Below are 22,015 nucleotides of genomic sequence, written 5' to 3' on the forward strand. Positions count from 1 at the left end.
CAGACGAGTACTAACACTGAGAATGACCCTGCTATAAGTTGTTATGAATCCCTTTAGCGCTTGAAGTGCACTAAAACATCGTATATATATATTTTATCCACTTGCAAATGTCCCTGCGCTCCCATTGACTTTAACGCTGGCGTGGGAGCCTCTAATCGGTCATTAAGCTCCAGCGGGGAAGGAGTTTAAAGGAAGAGACGGTTAGTTCTTGGTTGTGAAGCAGAGGAGAGAGACACGGAGGCAAAAGGCTCGACTAGTGGTTTTGTCAGAACAGACAGCCAGTATCTAGAGGGCGGAGTCTCACGACTCACAAGGGTGGGGGCCACGAGGTCTGTGACTTTTTGGAATGGACCAGAGGCAAAAACATGCCAAAGTTCTTATTTTCTGGTAGAAAGTCTTGAAGTTTTCTCTGAGTAAAGAAGATATATTGTTGTGAGTCAAAGTGATTATAAGAAGTGAGATTTATAATCATTGTTTTGTTTGTTGTTTCTTTTTTTCTACGGTCCCAACGAGATGACCTAAGGAGAATAAAAAGAACAGGTTGTATAATTGACAAACAGAATTGACAACATATTTCGCATAAAAAATCCACACATATTTGGATACATATGTGAATACATATATATTGAGGAACATATTTGTGACATAGAGCAGATTATATAGATTGGGAACTGCAGGCAGAGAGGGTATTCAAAAGGATATCTATAAATATTCAAATAAAAATATCTGTGAACTACCAATACATTTATTTTAAGGACAAAAGGGTGACAGTTACATTGCTGATGAGAGCAGAAGCGAGTGTGATGCGGAGGGAGGCAAAGCTTGACTGGTCTGGGTGTTTTCGGGACAGACAGCCAGTATCTAGGGCAGGGGTGGCCAACCAGTCAGAGACTAAGAGCCACAAAAAAATGACTGTGATACCACAAAGAGCCACACCATATACCAGCGTTTCTCAACCTTTTTTTTCAGTCACGGCACCCTTCATGTGTTTATAGGTCTCACCCTCTGGCCTCTGAAGTTGCTAATGTCTTTTTTATTTGGGCCTCACAGGGTTAAAAGTACCCTGTGAGACCCACGGTTGCAAAATTACAAAATCACTTTTAGCCATTTAAAAAAATAATGTTTATTTAAAAAATGTTAAAGGGGAACTATTTTACTATTTCTTTCACTATTTGGGCACTTTTACACAATTCCTGTGAGTCTATGGAACACCTAGGTTTTTTTTCAAAAAAAATGCATTGTTTTGTATTTCTAATCAAGTACTAAAAACCGCATTTTTCTACCTCAAGATCTTAAGCCGTTTTGAGGCTGGGCTCCAACCACTGTGTGGCCTGGTGCCAACTGCCACATCAACTGCCACATTATTATGCAGCTGAGAAATCTCTGACATCACAGATATGCACATTTTCAGATGACTCAGTTCAGTGAGGGTGAATATTGTGAGAGGAGATTTGGAAGAATTCGCCAATATGAGAATTAGAGACATATATCCTATTAATATAAGTCCACATAGCTAAGAAACAATGGTAAACACTGAAAAAAGCCATTTATAAGATAGTTCCCCTTTAAGCACATGTATAGTCAATTGGTCCTGTTGTTCAGCCTCACAATGCTATTTGATAGTAAATGTGTTTATATGTCCCACCCTCTGGCCTCTGAAGTTGCTAATTTCTTTTTAATTTGGGCCTCACAGGGTTAACCTCTTAAGCCCGAGATATACAGTAAAAGTGTATATTTTCAGCATTATGTTTGTTTACCAATTATTTGAACTGTTATTAGTGAAATATAAGATTATAGAAATCTCAGGGCATTGAGTCGGAAACCGGCGCATATTGACAGGAGGAAGTAGCACATCCAAAAGTGAGTGTAGTCTTTTGAAGGAAGAGACTTAGGGCTTTCAAATTTCGAAAAACTACCCTACCCAGCTCACACCAGCCCCTGTCAATCATCTGACTTCTGGATTTACTTTTTAATTTCTCTTATTTTTTGGGATTATCTCCCACAAACCTGAACGTTATTGCCATAAAACAGAACGCAGTTCGTTTCTCTACCTTTCTGTGAATGTCTTGCAAAAAACGGTGTTGCAATATGATGAAGAATGGTGGAGAAATTTACATTATAAAAAATATGGCAGAATTCAGTACTGTATCTACAAAACCTTCTGTTTAATCATCTTCCCTTTATTCATTTGCTTAGATTTTTCAGGTCTGGTCAATTTTAGCATGGTGTTATTTACAGTCAAAGATAATTTTTTTTTTATATATATATATATATATATATATATATATTTTTTTTTTTTTTTTTTATACAGTCAACATATTCTTAAATAATAGCGCTGCCCAAGGCGGGGCATGATACAGTCAACATATAGCAAAAGAGAGAGCGAGAGAGAGCTCCCGTTCTACAGTCAATATACAGTGTACAGAGAGAGAGAGAGAGAGAGAGAGAGAGAGAGAGAGAGAGACACATTGGAAAGAAATTGAAATGCTATTTGGCCCTAAACAGAGAGTACACAGTGGCAGAATACCTGAGCACTGTGACTGAAGATCCTTGAGCACAGCCTAGCCATCGAGAAAGGCCGCCATAGGCACTGTGTGTGTTAGAAAGAGAGAGAGAGAGAGAGAGAGAACATGTGTGTTTGTCATGTGTGTGTGTGTTAGAGAGAGACTATAGCATGTATGAGAGATTCAAAAGGACAAAGATCAACACTTAAATCCAACAAGAAGAGAGAAACCAAAGCAGCAAGGAGCCAATGGCCGACATCAGCTAAATAGGCTAGCCAGGTACTGTGACACCAGGCCACGTGACACACAGCTTTGGCCAACGGCCCAACGCTACCCAAGCTACACAAACGACCATTCACACACAGCACATGTCGTATCTCCAAATGTTGTGAAGTAGCATATGTTTTGCCTGGAAAAAAACATCGTTATTAACAAAACATTCGGGAGGGGAAGGAAGGAAGAGTGGGGTAATGTCATGACATTTTCATGCACGAGGCGCAGGGCGAAAGGCCGCAACACAGGTCTCCACGTTGACGAAAGGCCTCTCGCTGTCGGGACAAAGCTATGGCCAGAGCCTTGTCATGGTGCAGGCCCGACTACATCTTCTGTCAAAGATGATGTCGTAGTCAGAGTGCCAGGGCCTGCTATTCTCAAGGCTAACTGATAGCATCAAACGAACGTTCCCAGCTGACGCTAAACAGCTAACTGGCTAACAGTTAGCTCAATCAGGCACCTGGCTGCATGTAGTAGCCGCATAGCTTGCTTCTGCGTTAGCTAACAGCTAACAAGCTATGCGGCTACTGTCTACATACAGCCAGGTGCTCTCACCAGGCACACACAGTTAGCTACTAGTAGTACTATATATTAGCTAGTCGACCAGTTTGGCTCCAGAGAGAGAGAAAGATAGATAGGTCAGGACAGGTCCACGGCGGGTATATAATCATAGGTTGACTCACCATAACGCAGTATCAATGAATGCGGCGCGGCCGGCGCCAATGGTAAAGTTGGAAGGAGACTTGGCCCACGCTGTAATTTCTTCTTCTTCTTCTTCTTCTTCTTCTTCTTCTTCGAGTACTTTCCGGCAGACTGGACACCTTTCGGCGTATTGCTGCCTAACAGATTTATCTGCTCACAAGTTCTCTTCTCCTTCTTTTGAAAAGACATCCACTCGCCTCGCCCCTCTGGATAGGTTAGCTAATGCTAGTTAGCCGTTAGCTAAGCTAGCTACTAGCCGACATCATCATGGCTATCCCGACTGAACCACACGTTAGCACTCAATATTATAACGTAGCTAAAGCTAACTAGCTGTCCCTGTCTTTAGCCGGGATGGCTAGCCTGACTGAACTGTCTAACATGCAACAACTTTCATCTTCAGTCCATCTGCCGAACGATGTCCTCTTCACCGTGGCTGGCATAAACTCCAATGCTGCACGCGTGGAATAGTCAGACGCTAACTTACCTGTAACCCCTCCCCTCATTGAAACCAATGCCTGCTGCAGAGCACCAGAGCTCCAATAGTGACCCAGGTGCAGACCCAGGAACAAGTCATTCTACAAACGTGTCTAATGTGAAATATATAAGCATATAAGCAAAACTAGATTTTAGGTCTGTGATGAAAAAGGGCCTCGCGGGAAGGGGGGCCTCGCCAAACATTTTTTTTTTTTTTTTTTTTTTTTTTTTTTTTTTTTTTTGCGAGGCCCCCCTTCCCGCGAGGCCCTGTGCGACCGCACTGCTCGCACACCCCCTGAGGCGGCCCTGCATATATGTCCCTAGATTCAGATACCAAGAACATGCAAATGGACCATTTAAAAAAAATTGTAAATGTTTATTCTACGTCCTTATGGAATGAGTGACATAAAAAAAAGTTCTGTGAGCAGTCTATTAATAGAAACGACACAGAGGTTTCTCTCAGAGAGTCTAAGAGACTAAGTATTAGTAAATAATTCAAACAACTGTTATGATGGATAGTAGGGGTGTAACGGTACGTGGATATGTACTGTACCGCGTCAATGTGGTCCTCCGGTACAGTACGGGCTGTGCACCGTACGATTGCAACGGTGCGGAACTTTATTTTGCGGAACTTAAATCCCCCCGGCCCCACGTAATTTATCAACAACACTGCGGTCTGCTGTGAGCATTATAAAACAAACGTGTGTTTAACCGGCCGTGAATTAAAGTGTCAATGCTGTTTGTCATTTTAACAGCAGATACTTTCTTAAATGCCATCCTCCCGACAGAGCGGTGTTGACGGGGAGCTCTGATGGGTTCGCTTGGTGGTGTTATTAGCATTGAACAGCTAACCGAAAGCTAGCATTAACTAACGTTAAAGGTTTAGCCATAACGTTACCTTGGCTAAAGTTGGGGCTATTCATAATCCAGCAATAATGGCTGGATTATGATAATAATGGTGAGAGCAGGCAACTGCACCTCCTCATCCATCACCCTCAACATAGGGGCCCCCCAGGGCTGTGTTCTGAGTCCCCTCCTCTACTCCCTGTACACACACGACTGTGTGGCTCAGCGGAGTAGCAATACAATCGTCAAATTTGCTGACGACACAGTGGTGGTGGGCCTGATCTCTGCCAACGACGAGAGGGCCTACCTGGAAGAGGTCAAGGTCCTGGCGGGATGGTGCCAGGAAAACAGCCTCTCCCTGAACGTCAGCAAAACAAAGGAGATGATTGTAGACTTCAGGAGGTCGGGGGTCAAGGACTACAGCCCCCTCAGCATCGACGGGGCACCGGTTGAGAGAGTCAACAGCTTCAAGTACCTCGGAGCCTACATATCCGAGGACTTGACATGGACCACACACATTAACAGTGTGGTGAAGAAGGCACGACAACGCCTCTACTTCCTCAGGCGCCTAAGGAAGTTCCAAGTCAGCCAGAAGATCCTTAAGAACTTCTACTCATGTACAATAGAGAGCATCTTGACCGGCAACATCACCTCCTGGTTTGGGAATAGCACTGCACAAGACCGAAGCAGACTACAAAGAGTGACACGTTCAGCCGAACGCACAATTGGAGGGGGGCTCCCCACCCTCCAGAACATTTACTACAAGCGTTGCAAGGGCAAGGCTAAGAGAATCATTAAAGACTCCAGTCACCCGAACTGCCTCTTTGAACTGCTGCGGTCAGGCAAGCGATACCGGAGTCTCAAGGCGAGCACAGAAAGACTCAGAAGTAGCTTCTATCCCCAGGCCATCAGGCTGCTAAACGAACAATGAATGAACACTACACAACAACAACCACCAAACGCACATAGCACACACATCCACACGCACACACTCACTTTAAACAAACACACTGTAGCACCCACTCCACACACTTTATAGCACACACCCACTTTAAACAAACACACTGTAGCACCCACTCCCCACACTTTATATTTATGGATGAAGGATTGCACTACAACTCGTACACCTTACTGTAAATTGTACCTAAAATTGTACTCATCCCATTTCTGCTTTGCACTAGATAGTACTGTACATTAGTACACTGCATAGTATTGTGTATTGTATATTATATGGTAACTCAGAACATTGTACATATGTCTATACCGAACACTGTGACCTCATTTTCTTCTTCTAAATTCATGCTATATTATGTTATTATGTTATTTGATACTATCTTGTCTAGCACAGTCTCTGGAGCGTAACAGTAAGAAGCATTTTGTATGAAAGTATTCTGTACTTCTGTATGACAACTATTAAAGAACTTGAACTTGAACTTGAACTTGCAGACCTGCAAGCAAAGTACAGCAAGTTGGCAAAGGAGTATTCCAACGTAAATCACATTTTCACCAGTAAAGTTACAGTCTTTCCATCTCCCGGTAGCTCATGCTAGCTAACCTAGCTCACGTTAACGTTGTCACTGAACCACCTCGCGTACACAATTAATGACATGTTGCGGACAGCCATATCGGTGACAATGTTTAGCTTTTAGTGCCAAATGATAAGAGTCTGAGGCAGTCTCAAAAGAGAATGTTGAATATTTATTGTGCAAAAATCACAACAGATCCTCTGTGCTACTTCAACGGAGCCTTGTAGACTGAGTAGGGTATATCTGCAGAGCCACTGGGTAGCGAGTGCAACACCGTCTAATGTCCGTGTGGATCATTGGAGTAGGGTATATCTGCAGTGCTGCAGCCCCATACTCATTGTATAGATTTGTATTAGTATCATTAATCAATCACCTGTTGTTGAATAAATACCATTACTTTCTAGTTATTACTAAAACAGTATATATAAAACAGTAGCTGTATAAAAAAATATATATAATTTATATAATAAAAAAAAATGTAATGTATGCACTGGTATCACTGGGCCACGCCCACAAGTTTGTTGGCTGTGCGGAAATCCAGGCCACATGGCAAACACCTGTCCAAAACGGCAGATGAACCACAATGGGGGTGGACAGGGTGATGGGGGTCAGTCCAATAGACAGAGAAAACCTGCGAATCCATGGGCAGGGCGAAACCACGGTTGCACGGTGACGAGGGATAGGGCATCCCCCTCCTGTGACACAGGAATGTTTGACACTTTTGATATTGTTGTCGCATTTTGTCTACCCCAGAAGAGGTCGGTGAATAGTCAAACAGTGGATCCCACAGGTCCCATAGGACCCACCCCACAGTCACAAACGAATACATAAATAAATAAAAAACAGGCCTGCAGTAGTCGATGAAGAAATTATTAAAAGATTATTTTATTTACATTTGCTACATTTGATTCACATTAAGTGTGAAGTATAATACAAATATATATTAACAGTATATTAATAGTGTACTAACAGTATATAAATAAAGTAAAAATGTGAAGTATATGATGTGTGACCTAAATAGATTTTTTTTTAAACTGCATGATGAGATGGCAGGCAGCCATTTTGGGAGGTCTGGGAGGTCATGGAAATAAAGTCAGGAGAAATCCACAAGCATAATCTCTTGGCAGAATAGACAGGTTTTAGCAGTGGCGGCCGCCACTGGGGGGCGCTAGGGCGCCGCCCCCCCTCAGGCCCTGCCCTGGTTATATGAGAGAAGAACAAGAAAAATAATTTTTTAGTTTTTAGTTTTATAGCCCTATAAATAATATAAACATGTTTAAAATGAATAATATTTACTCATTTTAAGTATGTTTGTGTTTCCAATGCACAATATAACGTTAATATATAAAATAAAAAAATACTCGTTTTCCTGAACAGGAAGTGACTCACTTTTTTTTTTTTTTTTTTTTTTTTTTTTTTTTATCGGCCCGGGCTAGACGCGATAGCGCTCTGAGTGCGCGTCACTGTTCGATCGCTGTATCCGTCGCAGCCAATCAGTGCTTAACGCGTTGTGCGTTGAAATATGACTATTATGTTGGAATCCGGGCGCGATTTGAAGCGGTCTAGGCAGCAGCGTCAAGAATTTCTGTAGCCGCATTTCACGGAGATGCTCTCTGATTGGCCGAATCCACTTTCTATGTTCCAATTCTAGCTTATTCGGGAGAGAGTTGTGTTGTTGTGACTGAGATGCAGCTATTTAGAGCGTGACTGCAAGTTCTTTCGACGGTTAAGCTTAGGCACTCTTTCAAAGTTGGTTAAGGTTAGAGTTTGTCTTAGAGCATGGCGATAGAACGCCAGGTAGTTTGCAGTCTGTTCGATGCGGAAATGGACAAACTGTCTTGTTGTGGTGCTAACAGCTAACAAGCTATATGGCGGATGCAGTCTGGTGGACAGTGGACAGTGTTCTGGATATACATCATCAACAGCGGATTATACACTTTATCAAGCCCACCACGTTTCAATTAAACAAAGTGAGTTGGAGGGACATGCACAATGCCATGGAGTGGATTATACTTTATCAAGCCCTGCTGCCTGCTCTGCTGTCAATTTAACAACAACAAGCTGGTGAGTCGCGATCTTTTTCTCTCTCTCTCTCTCTCTCTCTCTCTCTCTCTCTCTCTCTCTCTCTCTCTCTCTCTCTCTCTCTCTCTCTCTCTCTCTCTCTCTCTCTCTCTCTCTCTCTCTCTCTCTCTCTCTCTCTCTCTCTCTCTCTCTCTCTCTCGCTCTCTCTCTCGCTCTCTCTCTCGCTCTCGCTCTCTCTCTCTCTCTCTCTGCCTATGCGTGTGTTTGGAGACGGAGCGAGTTTGTTTCTAACGTTTCTATTTATATATTGTTTCAAGTTGAATTAGACTGTACTTTATTTGGCCAATGCGTGGTACATGTTTGGTATAGCGCCCCCTAGCGCCCCATCTGGAGAATAACCCAGGAGCCGCCACTGGGTTTTAGATTGGCTACTACAGATGAAGCCTTTAGTATTCATGGTCGCTTTGCCGCGACGCGCGCACGGTGATATCACGTCGTTGAAATGAATTAGGAACCCAGGCTGCTGTTCTATTTTATGCCGCCAGGAGGCGCAAAGTCATTAGACGGACGCTACAACGTCCTACACAGTATACTGTATAACGATCTGTATATGTTTTGTTGTCTAAAATAAATACCATACCATATGTCTACAGGCGTATATGTGAATAGGCGTTCTAAACCTTTAAATTACAATGAAGGCAAATTGCTTAGGAATGCTGAACAATGATCCGCGTTTATGCAGGAATGAAATTTAACTATGGTTACCTGGAACAAAACAACAAGCCGACGTACGTCCATTAATGTCATCAGAAGAAAGCGGTAAAGCGGTTGTGTAAACACGCAATGTTGCTGAATAAAATAATTAACCAGTTAAAACCTGTCGAATGGAGCAGTCAATGTGTATATTTTGTGTAGATTGCTAGTGGAGGTGCCAGGTGGGCTCTGTTTATAATGGATATATTTTGTCTAGTACCGTGGTCTAATGGTTTATGCGCATTCCTCTCAAGCCGACGCTCCGGGTTTGAATCCCAGCTTGTCTAATATATATTTTTTATTATTTATAAAATGAAATTGCCCGCAACGATGTGCATAATACAATAGTAATAATATATAATAAGAATCCAACCAATAGAGCGACATTGTGCAATAAACAAGTAAACAAAGTAGGGCATATCGGTATTTGTACATGAGTTATTCTCGAAGTCAACTTCTTGTCTGTTGTTGCTACGCAACTTCACTTGACTTGAAAAGACTTGATACCTCCCCCCATGCCCAACGATTAAAAATTAACGTTATTAAATGTATATATATATTAATTCATTTTGTGCGAATCCACACTTCATTTCCCAGATCCACTTTGTTTTGAAACAATCCGACCAATCACGTTGCGCGATAGCACGAGCGATCCACAGTCAGGAAGTAATGTTACAGCTGAGTTCACTCATTCAGAACGGCGAAATGTAAAATGCTACCCAGGATTGTTGCGTTTCGTTATAAAGACTATGCGGTGATAAACAAAAAACGAATCGCAGTATGCAAAACGTGCGGTTCGAGGATCACAGATGGAGATGCAACGTCCAACTTCGTTCGACACTTGAACTAAGAAGCTGCACAAAGATCGGTAAGTGAATGAACGAATGAATGAAAACTTTATTTAACAGATTGCAGAATGGGTACAATACAGTACAGCTCAGTATACACAATTGTTAAGGGGATGCAGACCAGAGAAAGACTTTCGTCTTGTTTACATCAGGGTCCCCCATAGTAAGTAACTTGGCTTGCTAGCTACAGTTAAATCAATGAGCCATCGACAGTGTGCTAACGTTATCATATACTCTCTTTTTTAGACTCTTTTTGTATCACAAACAGTACTGTATTTGTAAATCTGGTATGTCATAAATGTATAGATGTAGCAGTACTGTATATGTATGTCATGTTATGATGAATTGAAAATGGGGGACCCTGATGTAAACAAGACGAAAGTCTTTCTCTGGTCTGCATCCCCTTAACAATTGTGTGTATTGAGCCGTACTGTATTGTACCCATTCTGCAATCTGTTAATAACGTTTTCATTCATTCATTCATTCATTCATTCATTCATTCATTCATTCATTCATTCATTCATTCATTCATTCAGGAGCAAAGGTCAATGACCAAACACACCCAGACTACATACCATCTGTATTCCCTTCAACATCACAGTCTACACCATCTACGTCAACAAACATCAGTCGCCATGAGCGGCGTGAAAAAAGGAGAGGGATGCAGCCAAGGAGGATGGTGACCAACAGAGAACCAAGGTCGAGTCAAGCTCCTTGACCGCTTCATCTGTGGACAGCAACGACACCAAATGCAAGATGATGACAGGTGTTACCTGGCCAGTGCTTCAGCACTTGTTTTCTTTCTTGCACACAGAGAAGACAAGGAGCACCATAATCTCACCCATAGATCAGCTATTTATCACCCTTGTCAAACTGTGTCACGACATGTCCTTTGACCTCATCTCCCACATCAGAGGTGTGTCAAAGGCAACAGTCATTAGTGATGTGCCCAACGGATCATTTCAGTGAGTGAGCGATTCGATACACGCTCACGGCAATGAACCGATTCACTGATTCGACTCACGGTTCACGGTTCAGTGGCGCTTCCGGATCCCGCTGCGAACCAAAAACTATGAAAAAATTTGGCAGATGTTATACATACAATTACATACAATTATACATACAATTGTTAAGGGGATGCAAACCAGAGAAAGACTTTCGTCTTGTTTGCATCAGGATCCCCCTGTTTACATCAGTAATCATCTGTAACATTTAGAATTGATTTCAAGGTCCTCCTCCTTATATACAAAGTATAAACATTGCGATCATCTACTATTGAAGGTTCCGAGCCACAGTCTAAAGAAAATCAGTGATGCAGCCTTTGCTAACTATGCACCAAAGTTATGGAACACACTACCTATGGACATTAGGGAAGCTAGATCTCTTAATATTTTCAGAAATAAGCTAAAAACGTACCTCTTCACCATAGCCTTCTAATACACCCCGCTGTTGATTGTACTGTAGCACTATTTTACTCTGGCCATTCTATTGCATAATTTTACTATCTATTCTACTATTCTATTATTGCACTGTATTATTGGTGTGCAAACCAGTCAACTTACAAAAAAGAGCCTGTTGGAGGATTTCAACAAGATAAATGCGACAACATTGCAAAATATTTCACTATAATATTTCAAAGTGAAGTAAAAAATATTATAATAATTATTTGATCATGTTAAATAAGTGTGACTGACTGACGACTGTGACTGTACTGTAGCAACACTGACACTCACAGCACACAGCAGGCGCAGCAGGCGTCGGTGTCGGGACACGCATGGTCCAGTGACGGACGGCAGTAGTATAGTACACCAACGGAAATATTAAAGTTACACGTTGACCTATAATTCCGCCAAAGGATAATAAAAAAAACCCAACTAATGCTATGTTAAACCTACCTACCTATGACCGACCCATCACTAACAGTCATCAAAGTGTTCTGGACCTGGATAGACCTGATGTACGTCAAGCTTGACTTCTTGATTAAATGGCAGGACAGGGACCACATATTCTCAACCATCCCCCCAGTATTCAAAACAAAGTTTCCTCGTCTCACATCGATCATAGATTGTTTTGAAATTTTCATCGATGCACCCAGAACTCTTAAAGCTCGTGCTCAGTGCTATTCCTCCTACAAACGCCACGCCAAAGTGAAAGTGTTCATATCGTGCAGCCCAGTGGGTCACATTAACTTTGTGTCCCAGGCCTGGGGAGGCAGAGCCTCAGATATCCATATTGTCAGGGAGTGTGGATTTATAAACCCTGCGCTGCACACGCCCGGGGATCAGATCTGTTTGCGGGGTCCAGTTCCAATTTGCTGTGTTCAGAGTCTAGCAGGTGAAGCCAATCGTGATCAATACAGCAGCATCGACAAGATCATCCGAGTCTGTGCTGCTTTGGTGAATCTGGGAGACAGCATTGTTCTCAAGGATTAGAGAGACATTTGTGATTGACCTGTGATACAGTCCACATTACAGTTCTACTTTTGTTTTGATGTGAAAAGTGATGCTGCATAAGAGGACTGCATTTAGCACTGACTGAGAAAGTACATATTACAGTTCTACTTTATAAAATGCTAATTGTAAATATGTTTGGCAATGTTAATTAATAGGAGAAGGTCCACATTACAGTTCTACTTTTGTTTTGATGTGAAAAGTGATGCTGCATAAGATGACTGCACTTAGCACTGACTGAGAAAGTACACATTACAGTTCTACTTTATAAAATGCTAATTGTAAATATGTTTGTCAATGTTAATAATATGAGAGTCCACATTACAGTTCTACTTTTGTTTTGATGTGAACTTAGCACTGACTGAGAAAGTACATATTATAGTTCTACTTTGACATTTAAAATGTTGGACCAAAGCATTGCATGTAATTAGAATACAGGCAAATAAAAGTAATTTAGTTTAAAGTACAATCTTGGCTGTCTTTTTCTCTCAACACTTCAATAGGTAGATGACTAAATGTAAATGTAAAATCAAATTTTAACAGATTGCAGAATGGGTACAGTACAGTACAGCTCAATACATACAATTGTTAAGGGGGTGCAGACCTGAGAAATACTTTCGTCTTGTTTACATCAGGGTCCCCCAACAATTAGCATTTCAATGGTGTGTGTGGGGGTTGCCAATTCCAATGTCACACCTACACAGGCTAGTCACTCTACCCCCCTGTTGGGATGGAGGGAGAGACGAGACAGACTGTTTTCAAGTTTAATGTACATTAGATCTCTTGTTTTCGAGACTATTCTATTGGCTTGCCTTAGAGTAGCCTGTTCATACATAGACTGCAGGGATGGGTGACCTTTCACCCCTATGATCTTCCATGCGGTCTGCATCAGACGGACCAGTTTGGACTTTAATTGTACAGACAGGTTACCAAACCAAGCTGTAATACCATATCTGATGAGACTCTCTAATACAGATTGGTAGAAAAGTGACATACATTTTTGATGGAAGAAGAAGTAAAAAATTAGAAAAACAGGGATTCGAACGCTCAAAATCAGGGTTCGAATGATCACCTGAGAGCTATGGGGGCCCCCTGAATTATTTTTTTTACTATTTTTTTCCTGAAATTGTGGCTGTTTTCGAAGTCATATTTAGAGGAATATCTCATTAGGATTAGTCTAATACTAAGTAATAATGACATCACACAACAGTCTAATCATTAGACTATTGTGTGATGTCATTATTCAGTCTCATTCTTAACCATCAATATTTGTTCATTTTCTTACTCACCTCTGATATATAATGCCATATTTACTTATTTGCATCTGATAAAATACAACAATTTAATTTGAAAAATTAGACCAAATTTATGAACTTGAATTAACATTTATTTGTCTCTGCACTTATAAATCAAAAACTAACAATAATCTAATGGAAAATAAATAGTTGTATGGCACAACAGCAGCATTTATCAGGATACAGTAAGTAACATTATCATCTGATAATAAAATGAACATAAAATAAATACTTGTATAAATCTAAATAAATAATGTTTTTTTTTCATCTCTGTGGCAATGTGCTCTATGATCTGTGCACAAGAATGATCGGATCGGTGAGCTGGCCCGACTGTCGCACCGTTCAACTCATTAAGTGTCATAAGGGGGTTCAGTTTGGTGAACGGCAACCTTTCTTTAGCGACGGTATATGCTGCCCTGAATGAACTGGCTGTCTCCTTGAGCAAAGCAGATGTGATTTCGCTCACTTTTTTTGGAAGCACTTCCTTCTGGTTTTGACTTTCTATTTCTATAGCTTGCTTATGAGCAATGCTATCACTGTGCAAGTATATTTTCTTCCTCAACTTCTTGCTCTGAGAGCTAGTCACAGTCCCATTCATCCACTGCTATTTTACATGGAAGGCAGCCAATGCATCCCTCCTTGGCAAATAACCAGCTACTGTATATTTATTTTTCCAAAGGTTCCACTGACTCGGACCCCAGCATTGTGGTGGTTGAGTAGCAGCACAGTCCAGGTCTAGTGGTGGAGACTCGGGTCTGGCAGTGGCAACCGGCGCGGTAACAATAATAGGCGCACTGCGCACAGGAGCAGCAGAGCTAACACTAGTACTAGCACTAGCAGTGTCAACTTCAGTGACAGTAGCGCTGCTAGCTGCTGCACTAACAGCGTCAGTCTTTGGCCTTTTTATAAAACCAAAGCTGTCCAGCTTTGTACAGCCTTGCGGCGGGTTGAGCCTTTTTTTTGGCGGCATGTGGCGTACTGTTTAGTGTTTATGTTTTCAGTTGCAGGACACGGACCAGCAGCTTTCTGTTTACAGCAGCTGCTTGCTGCTTCTTCTTCACTAGGTTGGAGTAGCGTTAAACGTATGGGCGACGCATAGCGGCTTGGAGGTGAAATGCAGCCTATTCCACAACATTAATTACTGTTATTTTAAAAACTGAAAAGAAAAATATGATCTATTAACAATTTATTTAGGTAACATAAATAATACTAATTCGTACATAAAAAAAAAAAAATTATATAATTTTTTTGAGAGACCCCCACAGGGGGGCTCAGACTCTAGCTATGGGGGCTGAGCCCCCATTGGCCCCCTCATAATTCGAACACTGCTCAAAATGGTCAATTATTGCCGTGTTCTTGGCTGTCCGTTTACACATTGGAAAATGTTGTAGCCAGCTCACAAAGACTAACGTTACGTTAGCATTTGAACTTTCTCAGATAGCAATCTACCTGCATGCACCAATTGATCGTGAGGTCTATGTGGAACAACCTGAAGGTTATGAGATAGAGTCAGAAACAGGAGAAAAGCTAGTATGCAAATTACAGAAATCCCTATACGGTCTAAAGCAGTCAGGCAGAAACTGGAATGCTCTGTTACATGCATATCTCACTGAGAATGGTTTTGAACAAAATCCTGCTGATAACTGCCAATACACAAGGGAAAAACAAAATGAAAAAGTGATTCTAATTGTATTTGTTGATGATTTAATCATTGCTGGTAACAATGAGGAGGTTGTGAAAGGTGTCAAAATGATGCTTGCTGAGAGGTTTAAAATGAAGGATCTGGGAAAATTAAAACATTTTCTAGGGATAGATTTTAACCAGTCAGAGGGTCAAGTCACAATGTCACAACAGAGGTATGTGAACAAAATCCTCTCCAGATTTGGAATGCAAGAGTGTAGGTCCAGAGAGACCCCATGTGAATCAAAACTTGAATACACAGAAAATGCAGAAAAATTTGGAGACCCGAGGATGTATAGAGAGGCAGTGGGAAGTTTGATCTATTTGGCTACATGCACTAGACCAGATTTAAGTTTTGTAGTCAGTAAACTTTCCCAGCATCTTTCTGAACCAAGTGAAGAGCATTGGAACACTGTAAAACATGTGTTCAGGTATCTTAAGGGTACAACAGACCGTGGCTTATGTTTTAAAAATAATGATACAGGTGAACTAGGCCTAATAGTCCACAGTGATGCTGACTGGGCATCAGACGTTGTAGACAGACGTAGTACCACAGGGTACTGTGCCAGTCTAAGTGAGAGAAGCTATCTCATTTCATGGAAGAGTAGAAGACAACCAACAGTTGCACTTTCTACCTGCGAGGCAGGATACATGGCCTTAGCATCAGCCATACAGGAGTGTATGTATTTGCAACAGCTACTCAAGGGTATTGATGGATGTCAGTATGCACAAACCAAGGTTTATGATGATAACCAAGGAGCTATTGCACTAGCCAGGAATCCTGTAAACAGGCAAAGATGTAAACATATTGATATAAAATATCACTTCATAAGAGAAACTGTGAATAGTGGGAGGATATGTTTGGAATATTGTCCTACTGACAACATGATTGCTGATGTGATGACAAAACCAGCCACTAAGCTACAACTGAAGAAGTTTGCTCAGTATTTGTTTGGCACTTAGTTAGAGTGAAAGAAAAGCATGGATGTGCCAATATGTTTTTTTTTGTTGTTGTTTATTTTGTATTGAAGGCCAAAGAGGGAAAATATATATATATATATTTTTATTTTGTACCACAATAAGCTAAGTTCGAGTGGGGGTGTTAAATATATTATTATTATGTGCGCCCTTGCTCATTTGTGTTCTACAGAGGGCGATGTAGTAAATCCAGTATGTGACGTCACTGACGTTTCCTTTCCATTCCTGTTCCGGTCTATTATTTGTGAATGATTGTTGTTGATATATATAGCGGCACTACGACCGCATCTCGCCCGCCTAAGAAATAAATATGCCAGAGGCTAAAGATGATCAATGAGTCGATTGAGTTCTATTCAATCGCCACCGCAACGCACTCCGTTTAACAGCGATCACAGCCGTCTGGTTTGATACAACCTAAAACCTAGGTTGTACTGTACCAGACTGAACAGGTTCTCCCCACGCTGAAGTTGCGTAGCAACAACAGACAAGAAGTTGACTTCGAGAATAACTCATGTACAAATACCGATATGCCCTACTTTGTTTACTTGTTTATTGCACAATGTCGCTCTATTGGTTGGATTCTTATTATATATTATTACTATTGTATTATGCACATCGTTGCGGGCAATTTCATTTTATAAATAATAAAAAAAAATATATATATCAGAAGGGGTGGGATTCAAACCCCGGTCGTCGGATTAAGAGGTATGACCATAAACCGCTTAACCACAGTACCAGACGGAACAAAAAGGCGCGTTGGGCAGTTGTCACCAGCTGTATGAGAGCGACAGGTCTTAACGGTTTAATTATTTTAATCAGCGACATTGCGTACACAAACTTATTGTTAACAAGAAGCATTACACTAACACTTTCTTCTGATGAAATGAATGGACAAGAGAGCCATACGTCGGCCGTCTAATGAAGTTAGATTTGACACGTTTTAATATATACACTTTGACTGCTGAATTTACACGTTTAACTTATTTATTCTTTAACTCAGCAACATTCTAATCGTGCAGTCTGTAGACATACTGTAGGACGTTGTAGCATCCTACTGTATGAATGAAGTCACCAGCTGTAATGGAACTGAATGGAACTCGAGCTTCCAATGAATGAACAAAAAGCCGGTGCGTCGGGCAGTTGTCACCAGCTGTATGAGAGCGCCCCCGCTGGTCATTGTTAACATTAACCATGCCAAACGGCATCAAAACGGCCCAAAAACAGCTGTTCCATGACTATTTCTGGCTGTATCTGTAGGAGCAAAGGGAAGAGTTTGCAGTATGGGTAAATACGTTTTTTTTTTTTTAAAGCATTTGATTTTGGAAGTGGGTAACATTATCTGTCCTAGTCAAATAAGAATGAACCTGACTGCGTCTGACGAATGGTTTGTATAAAAGGCCAGATCAGTTGAGACGAAAAGACAGTGTGTAGTGGAATTCTCAGTCCAAACTGTCCGATCATTATGGAAATATTATGTTGGTTGAATATTGAGTCCCACAGATACATGGGTTTTAGAAGTCTCACATTAGATCAGTGATAAGTGATTGATTAAATTAGGCACTGGAAGACTGTCAGTTGGTCTGGGTAAACTGGACCTAACACTATGTAAATACGACAGGATACTGGTCACGCTGGTCGGCCAGCATTTAAATGAGAACAAACGGCTGTGTCAGCAGACCCCCGTTTATTACTATACAAGCTTCCAAGTTTCTATTTAAAACCAGAGATAACATCTCCCTGAGAACAGTTGGTTATCTCACTTCAAAGGAGTATCGGGTGTCCCAACAGATGCACCGGCATTTCATGTGACCACCTGGTTTTCTCCTGTCTTGCTGGGCAGTGAATAGTGTGGGTTCACTAAACAGTGGAGGTGTCTGTTTGCAGAAACATCCTGTGGGCTTTGTAGCAGAGACCACCTCTAACTGATAAGGGATAATGATTAAAATACACTAGGAGGTCACCATTTGGCTTGTCTTAGGAAAATTAGGCTCTTCTAAGTTAAATGATATGAAATATGCCATGTTTATGACTGGGAATCACAGAGTTTGAAATTAGGCCACGTCTGAATCTACATTGGAAAATACTTAAATGTGTTGAATACTAACTGTATAAAAGAGATATTGATGTAAGTTAAAAGAATGATTAGGAAACTAGAAGAAGTGGGCTTAATTGTAAACCTACTGTGATTCTCATTTAGCTTCACAAGAAACTGTTCAAAAATGATATCTCTGTGTTTATGCAATCAATCTCAATTCGAATATATATATCTTGGGTTCAACAACCAAAGTATTATGTTAGTTAGACGGTATTTATTCTTTGACTGGAAAACAAAGGAAATAGATGGTGGGCCTCAGAGGACAACCTCCTATTTCAAATTCAAACTTAGAGAGGCCGTGATTGGAGGAACACATCTGCTTGACGTCACTCTGGTGACATCACTCAGACACTCCAGGCTTTTGATATAAGGGGGGGTGTTGTGACTGTGGGGGAACACTCTGAAACGGAAACACCACAGGACGACACCCACCTTCACACAGCGGACAGGACGCGGGCAGAGGAGAATCAACGGACAAGAGCTTTTGGAGGGAGAATAGACTATTCTTTGTTTGCCAGCCAGACAACAAAGAACATCAACAACGGAACAACTAACATTCTTTAATCTACTTTAACATTAGTCTGATATAAGGGATCAGTGGCATAGTACTTGAGTACCCTTATATCATTGCAGAATCCATTTTTCATTGTAATTACACTCTTAACTTTGAATTAAAACAGATGCTGTTACAAACCTCTCCTCTTCATTTCTCCTGCTGCCTAGCTCTGTCGAATAAGACCAGTTGGTCTTTTTAAAGTACAAGGGTTTTTAGGAAACACAATTCACAACGCAGAGGACGATCCAGCCGGTTCTGATCTTATCAAAACCAGAACATAGACCTTTGTGACTTCAAGTGTTCCTGATTTTTTTTTACTGTGTTGAAAACCAGCCTATTCTCTATCGTTAGAGAGAGTTGCCTGTGCATAGTAATAGTGTTTGTTCTTATGGGACAAGTGGTTTATTAACCTTCATGTTGTGTTGGGAATTGACACCTCTGACCGTTGTTAGTGGGTCAATGTTGACCCAGGGTCTAACTCAGTCCTGACCAGTAAAAAGAAAGGAGTATCACTCAATATAGTTATTACTATATCCTAACTAGCATTATATGCATTCAAAACCATATAATCCCATTGTAATTTGATTTATGGCCCCCGAGGTACATCATGTCCTTTATTTGTAAGATGAAAATGAGGTTGTTCAATCATAATACACTAAATGAAAAATCCATAGATAATAGTGTGTTCTAAGGCTGTCCCCGAACCCTGTTTTTAGGGTTCGAACGTTCGCCAGGGTTTATCGAACGAACGTTCGAACGTTAGTTTTTTTTAAATTTTTTAATAGTTTCTTTTTTTAATAATTTTTTTATTTTTTTTGTATTATTATAGATCCTACGGAGGGCGGCATTGCATAGTCTATTGGTGAAAAACATGTTGTTTACAGTGGTGGCTGTTCATGTAAACATGTAATTAAACAAAGCACTCAGAAGAAAATAAACAAGCTACTGCATCAAAGTTACTACTTATGATAAACAATAGCCTTTGCACACCGCAGTCACGTAAGGGGCTAGATAAACAAAGGCATTCGTTTTGTGGCATTAATGTTATATAGTTAGTGTTACACGTTCAATAACATCAGCATATTATTTACCCAAACAGCAAGTAGCAAGCACTCGTCCTCAGAGTCTGGCTATTCCCATCATGTCACTGCCATTGGCTCGGCGCCGCGCTCTCACCGGCCGTCTTACCCCACGGATGCGCGCCCGTCCTGGGCATCGGTCAACCATGCGCCCCAGCCGTCCCCTTGGGCTTCCGTTGCTCATAAGAGCCCTGAGTTGTACCCATTCTGCAGTCTGTTAATAACGTTTTCAATCAGACACATGTATAGAAAGGCTTTGTTTTATTATAACATTCGTTGCAGACTCAGTAAAATCATTATGACTCGTTTGGTCATCCGTTCTCGGTGGGGAGCTAACGTATTAGCTACGGTAAGTCTGTTGTGCTTCTCGCAAGCAGATCAATGGCGGCATTGCCGGAAGTAAAAAACTAATAAACGCTTGCCGATTGGTGGTAACAGCAGAGGCGGGTGCAAGCGGTGTGACGTAATTGGCAAAATCGCCTGTCAATCAAAATTGTTCTATTGCCTTGGTTGAGACCTCTGGTTGAGACAATAGTATCCAGCTACAAGCCGCCAGCAGCCGGGCAGACCATACTGGTTGAGCCGAGCGCCGCCTCTTCACATCGTTTCAACCCCGTGTGCCTCTTTTATTTTTTTTTTCATCGAACGTTCGAACCCATTAATTAATGTCCGAATGTCAGCGTAACGAACGAACGTTCGAACGTTCGGGCTCAGCCTTAGTGTGTTCTGACTATAAAAGAACAATAAGTAGAATATAACATCTGGAAATAGTTTAGTGTATTTATTATTATTTTATTTATTTATATTTAGTATTAAATAAATTAATAATGTCTGTGACGCAGTTTTGGGTTATAAACTGCGACTACTGCTGTGTTCTGTTCTCTCTGAAAGGGACTTGGCAAGCATGCAAGGCTTGGCAGGTCACTACAGATGCATGCCAGAAAAGCTGTGTGCTGAGTTGAAAGGAGAGAGAGCAGCTGAGAGTGACACCAGATGGTTGTTTTGGAGAATTACATATAGCTAGGGTCTGTCAACAAATGAATAATAATTAATTTCCTTATATTTTTGTACGCGTGATCTCAAGAAGGTGCTGAGCGAGATCACGGGCAGTTTTTAATGTTTGGTCATTGTAGGCATGGTGTTGGTCACTGTCAAAGATGCAAAGAAAAATTGTAGTTCATATTCTCTTTTGTTTCATCACAATTTAAGAGGCCTAGTAATAGACACAGTATATGCTGACACTGTGAATACATTCCCTGAGGTCATAGATGTCCCTAGATACCAAGAAGATGCAAATGGACCTCGTAGGAAGTGGAGCAATATTCCATTTACCTATATATATTGTATATATATTTTAGGCAGTTTTTAAGAAAGTATTGCACGGGTGGAAGTGGTTTAAGGTAATGAACAAATGATTTGTCATTTGGTCAAAGGGAGGAATGAATAGAGAATAAATAGAGAAGAACAACACGATGTTGTGAAAATGTATGACAAGCGAATAGTGACAAGAATGGACTGACTGACAACAGACAAATTTGAGTGAGTGTGTGACTGGGTGCCATGAATGTTTAAAAAGTTATCTGATCATTTTCCAAATCAGTGTTGTCCCCTAATAGGCTGTGACGAGGACGGACGAAATCCTATTAACCACATGTTTTTCACAGGTATACAGTGAATCTAACCTACGCTGACTAACTAACTAAAGCTAACTAATAAAAGCGCTAAAAATAACAATGAGGCCAACAGGCCTGCAGCTTAAAGGTCCAGCAATAGGACTTTGCATGAAGCCGCCAACTGCAAACTGCCACATTCTGTTAAAGCCCTCTGAAGGAGTGACACCAAAAAAGAAGGACCAGTGATACGACCTTCTCGTGTTGTCCGAGCCAGAGGAACCACGACTCAGCATCACCTGGAGCGCGACACGAAGCACAGCA

The 22,015-nt window shown here is 41.2% G+C and overlaps 1 protein-coding gene across 1 annotated transcript in view; it reads left to right on the top strand.

The window, feature by feature from the left end:
* Positions 1 to 6,908: 6,908 nt before the first annotated feature.
* The window catches only part of LOC311226649 (histone H2A.Z-like), a gene marked incomplete at its 5' end in the record, with an annotated part of 32,507 nt that continues 17,400 nt past the window's right edge, over positions 6,909 to 22,015 (top strand). Inside the window, one exon of the mRNA XM_084312066.1 lies at positions 6,909 to 6,932. Within this exon, the coding sequence (XP_084168192.1) occupies positions 6,909 to 6,932 (24 nt within the window). The remainder of the gene's footprint in view (positions 6,933 to 22,015) is intronic.

Source organism: Notolepis coatsorum, assembly GCF_963971535.1.
Source record: "Notolepis coatsorum genome assembly, chromosome: 4".
NCBI classification, from domain to species: domain Eukaryota; kingdom Metazoa; phylum Chordata; class Actinopteri; order Aulopiformes; family Paralepididae; genus Notolepis; species Notolepis coatsorum.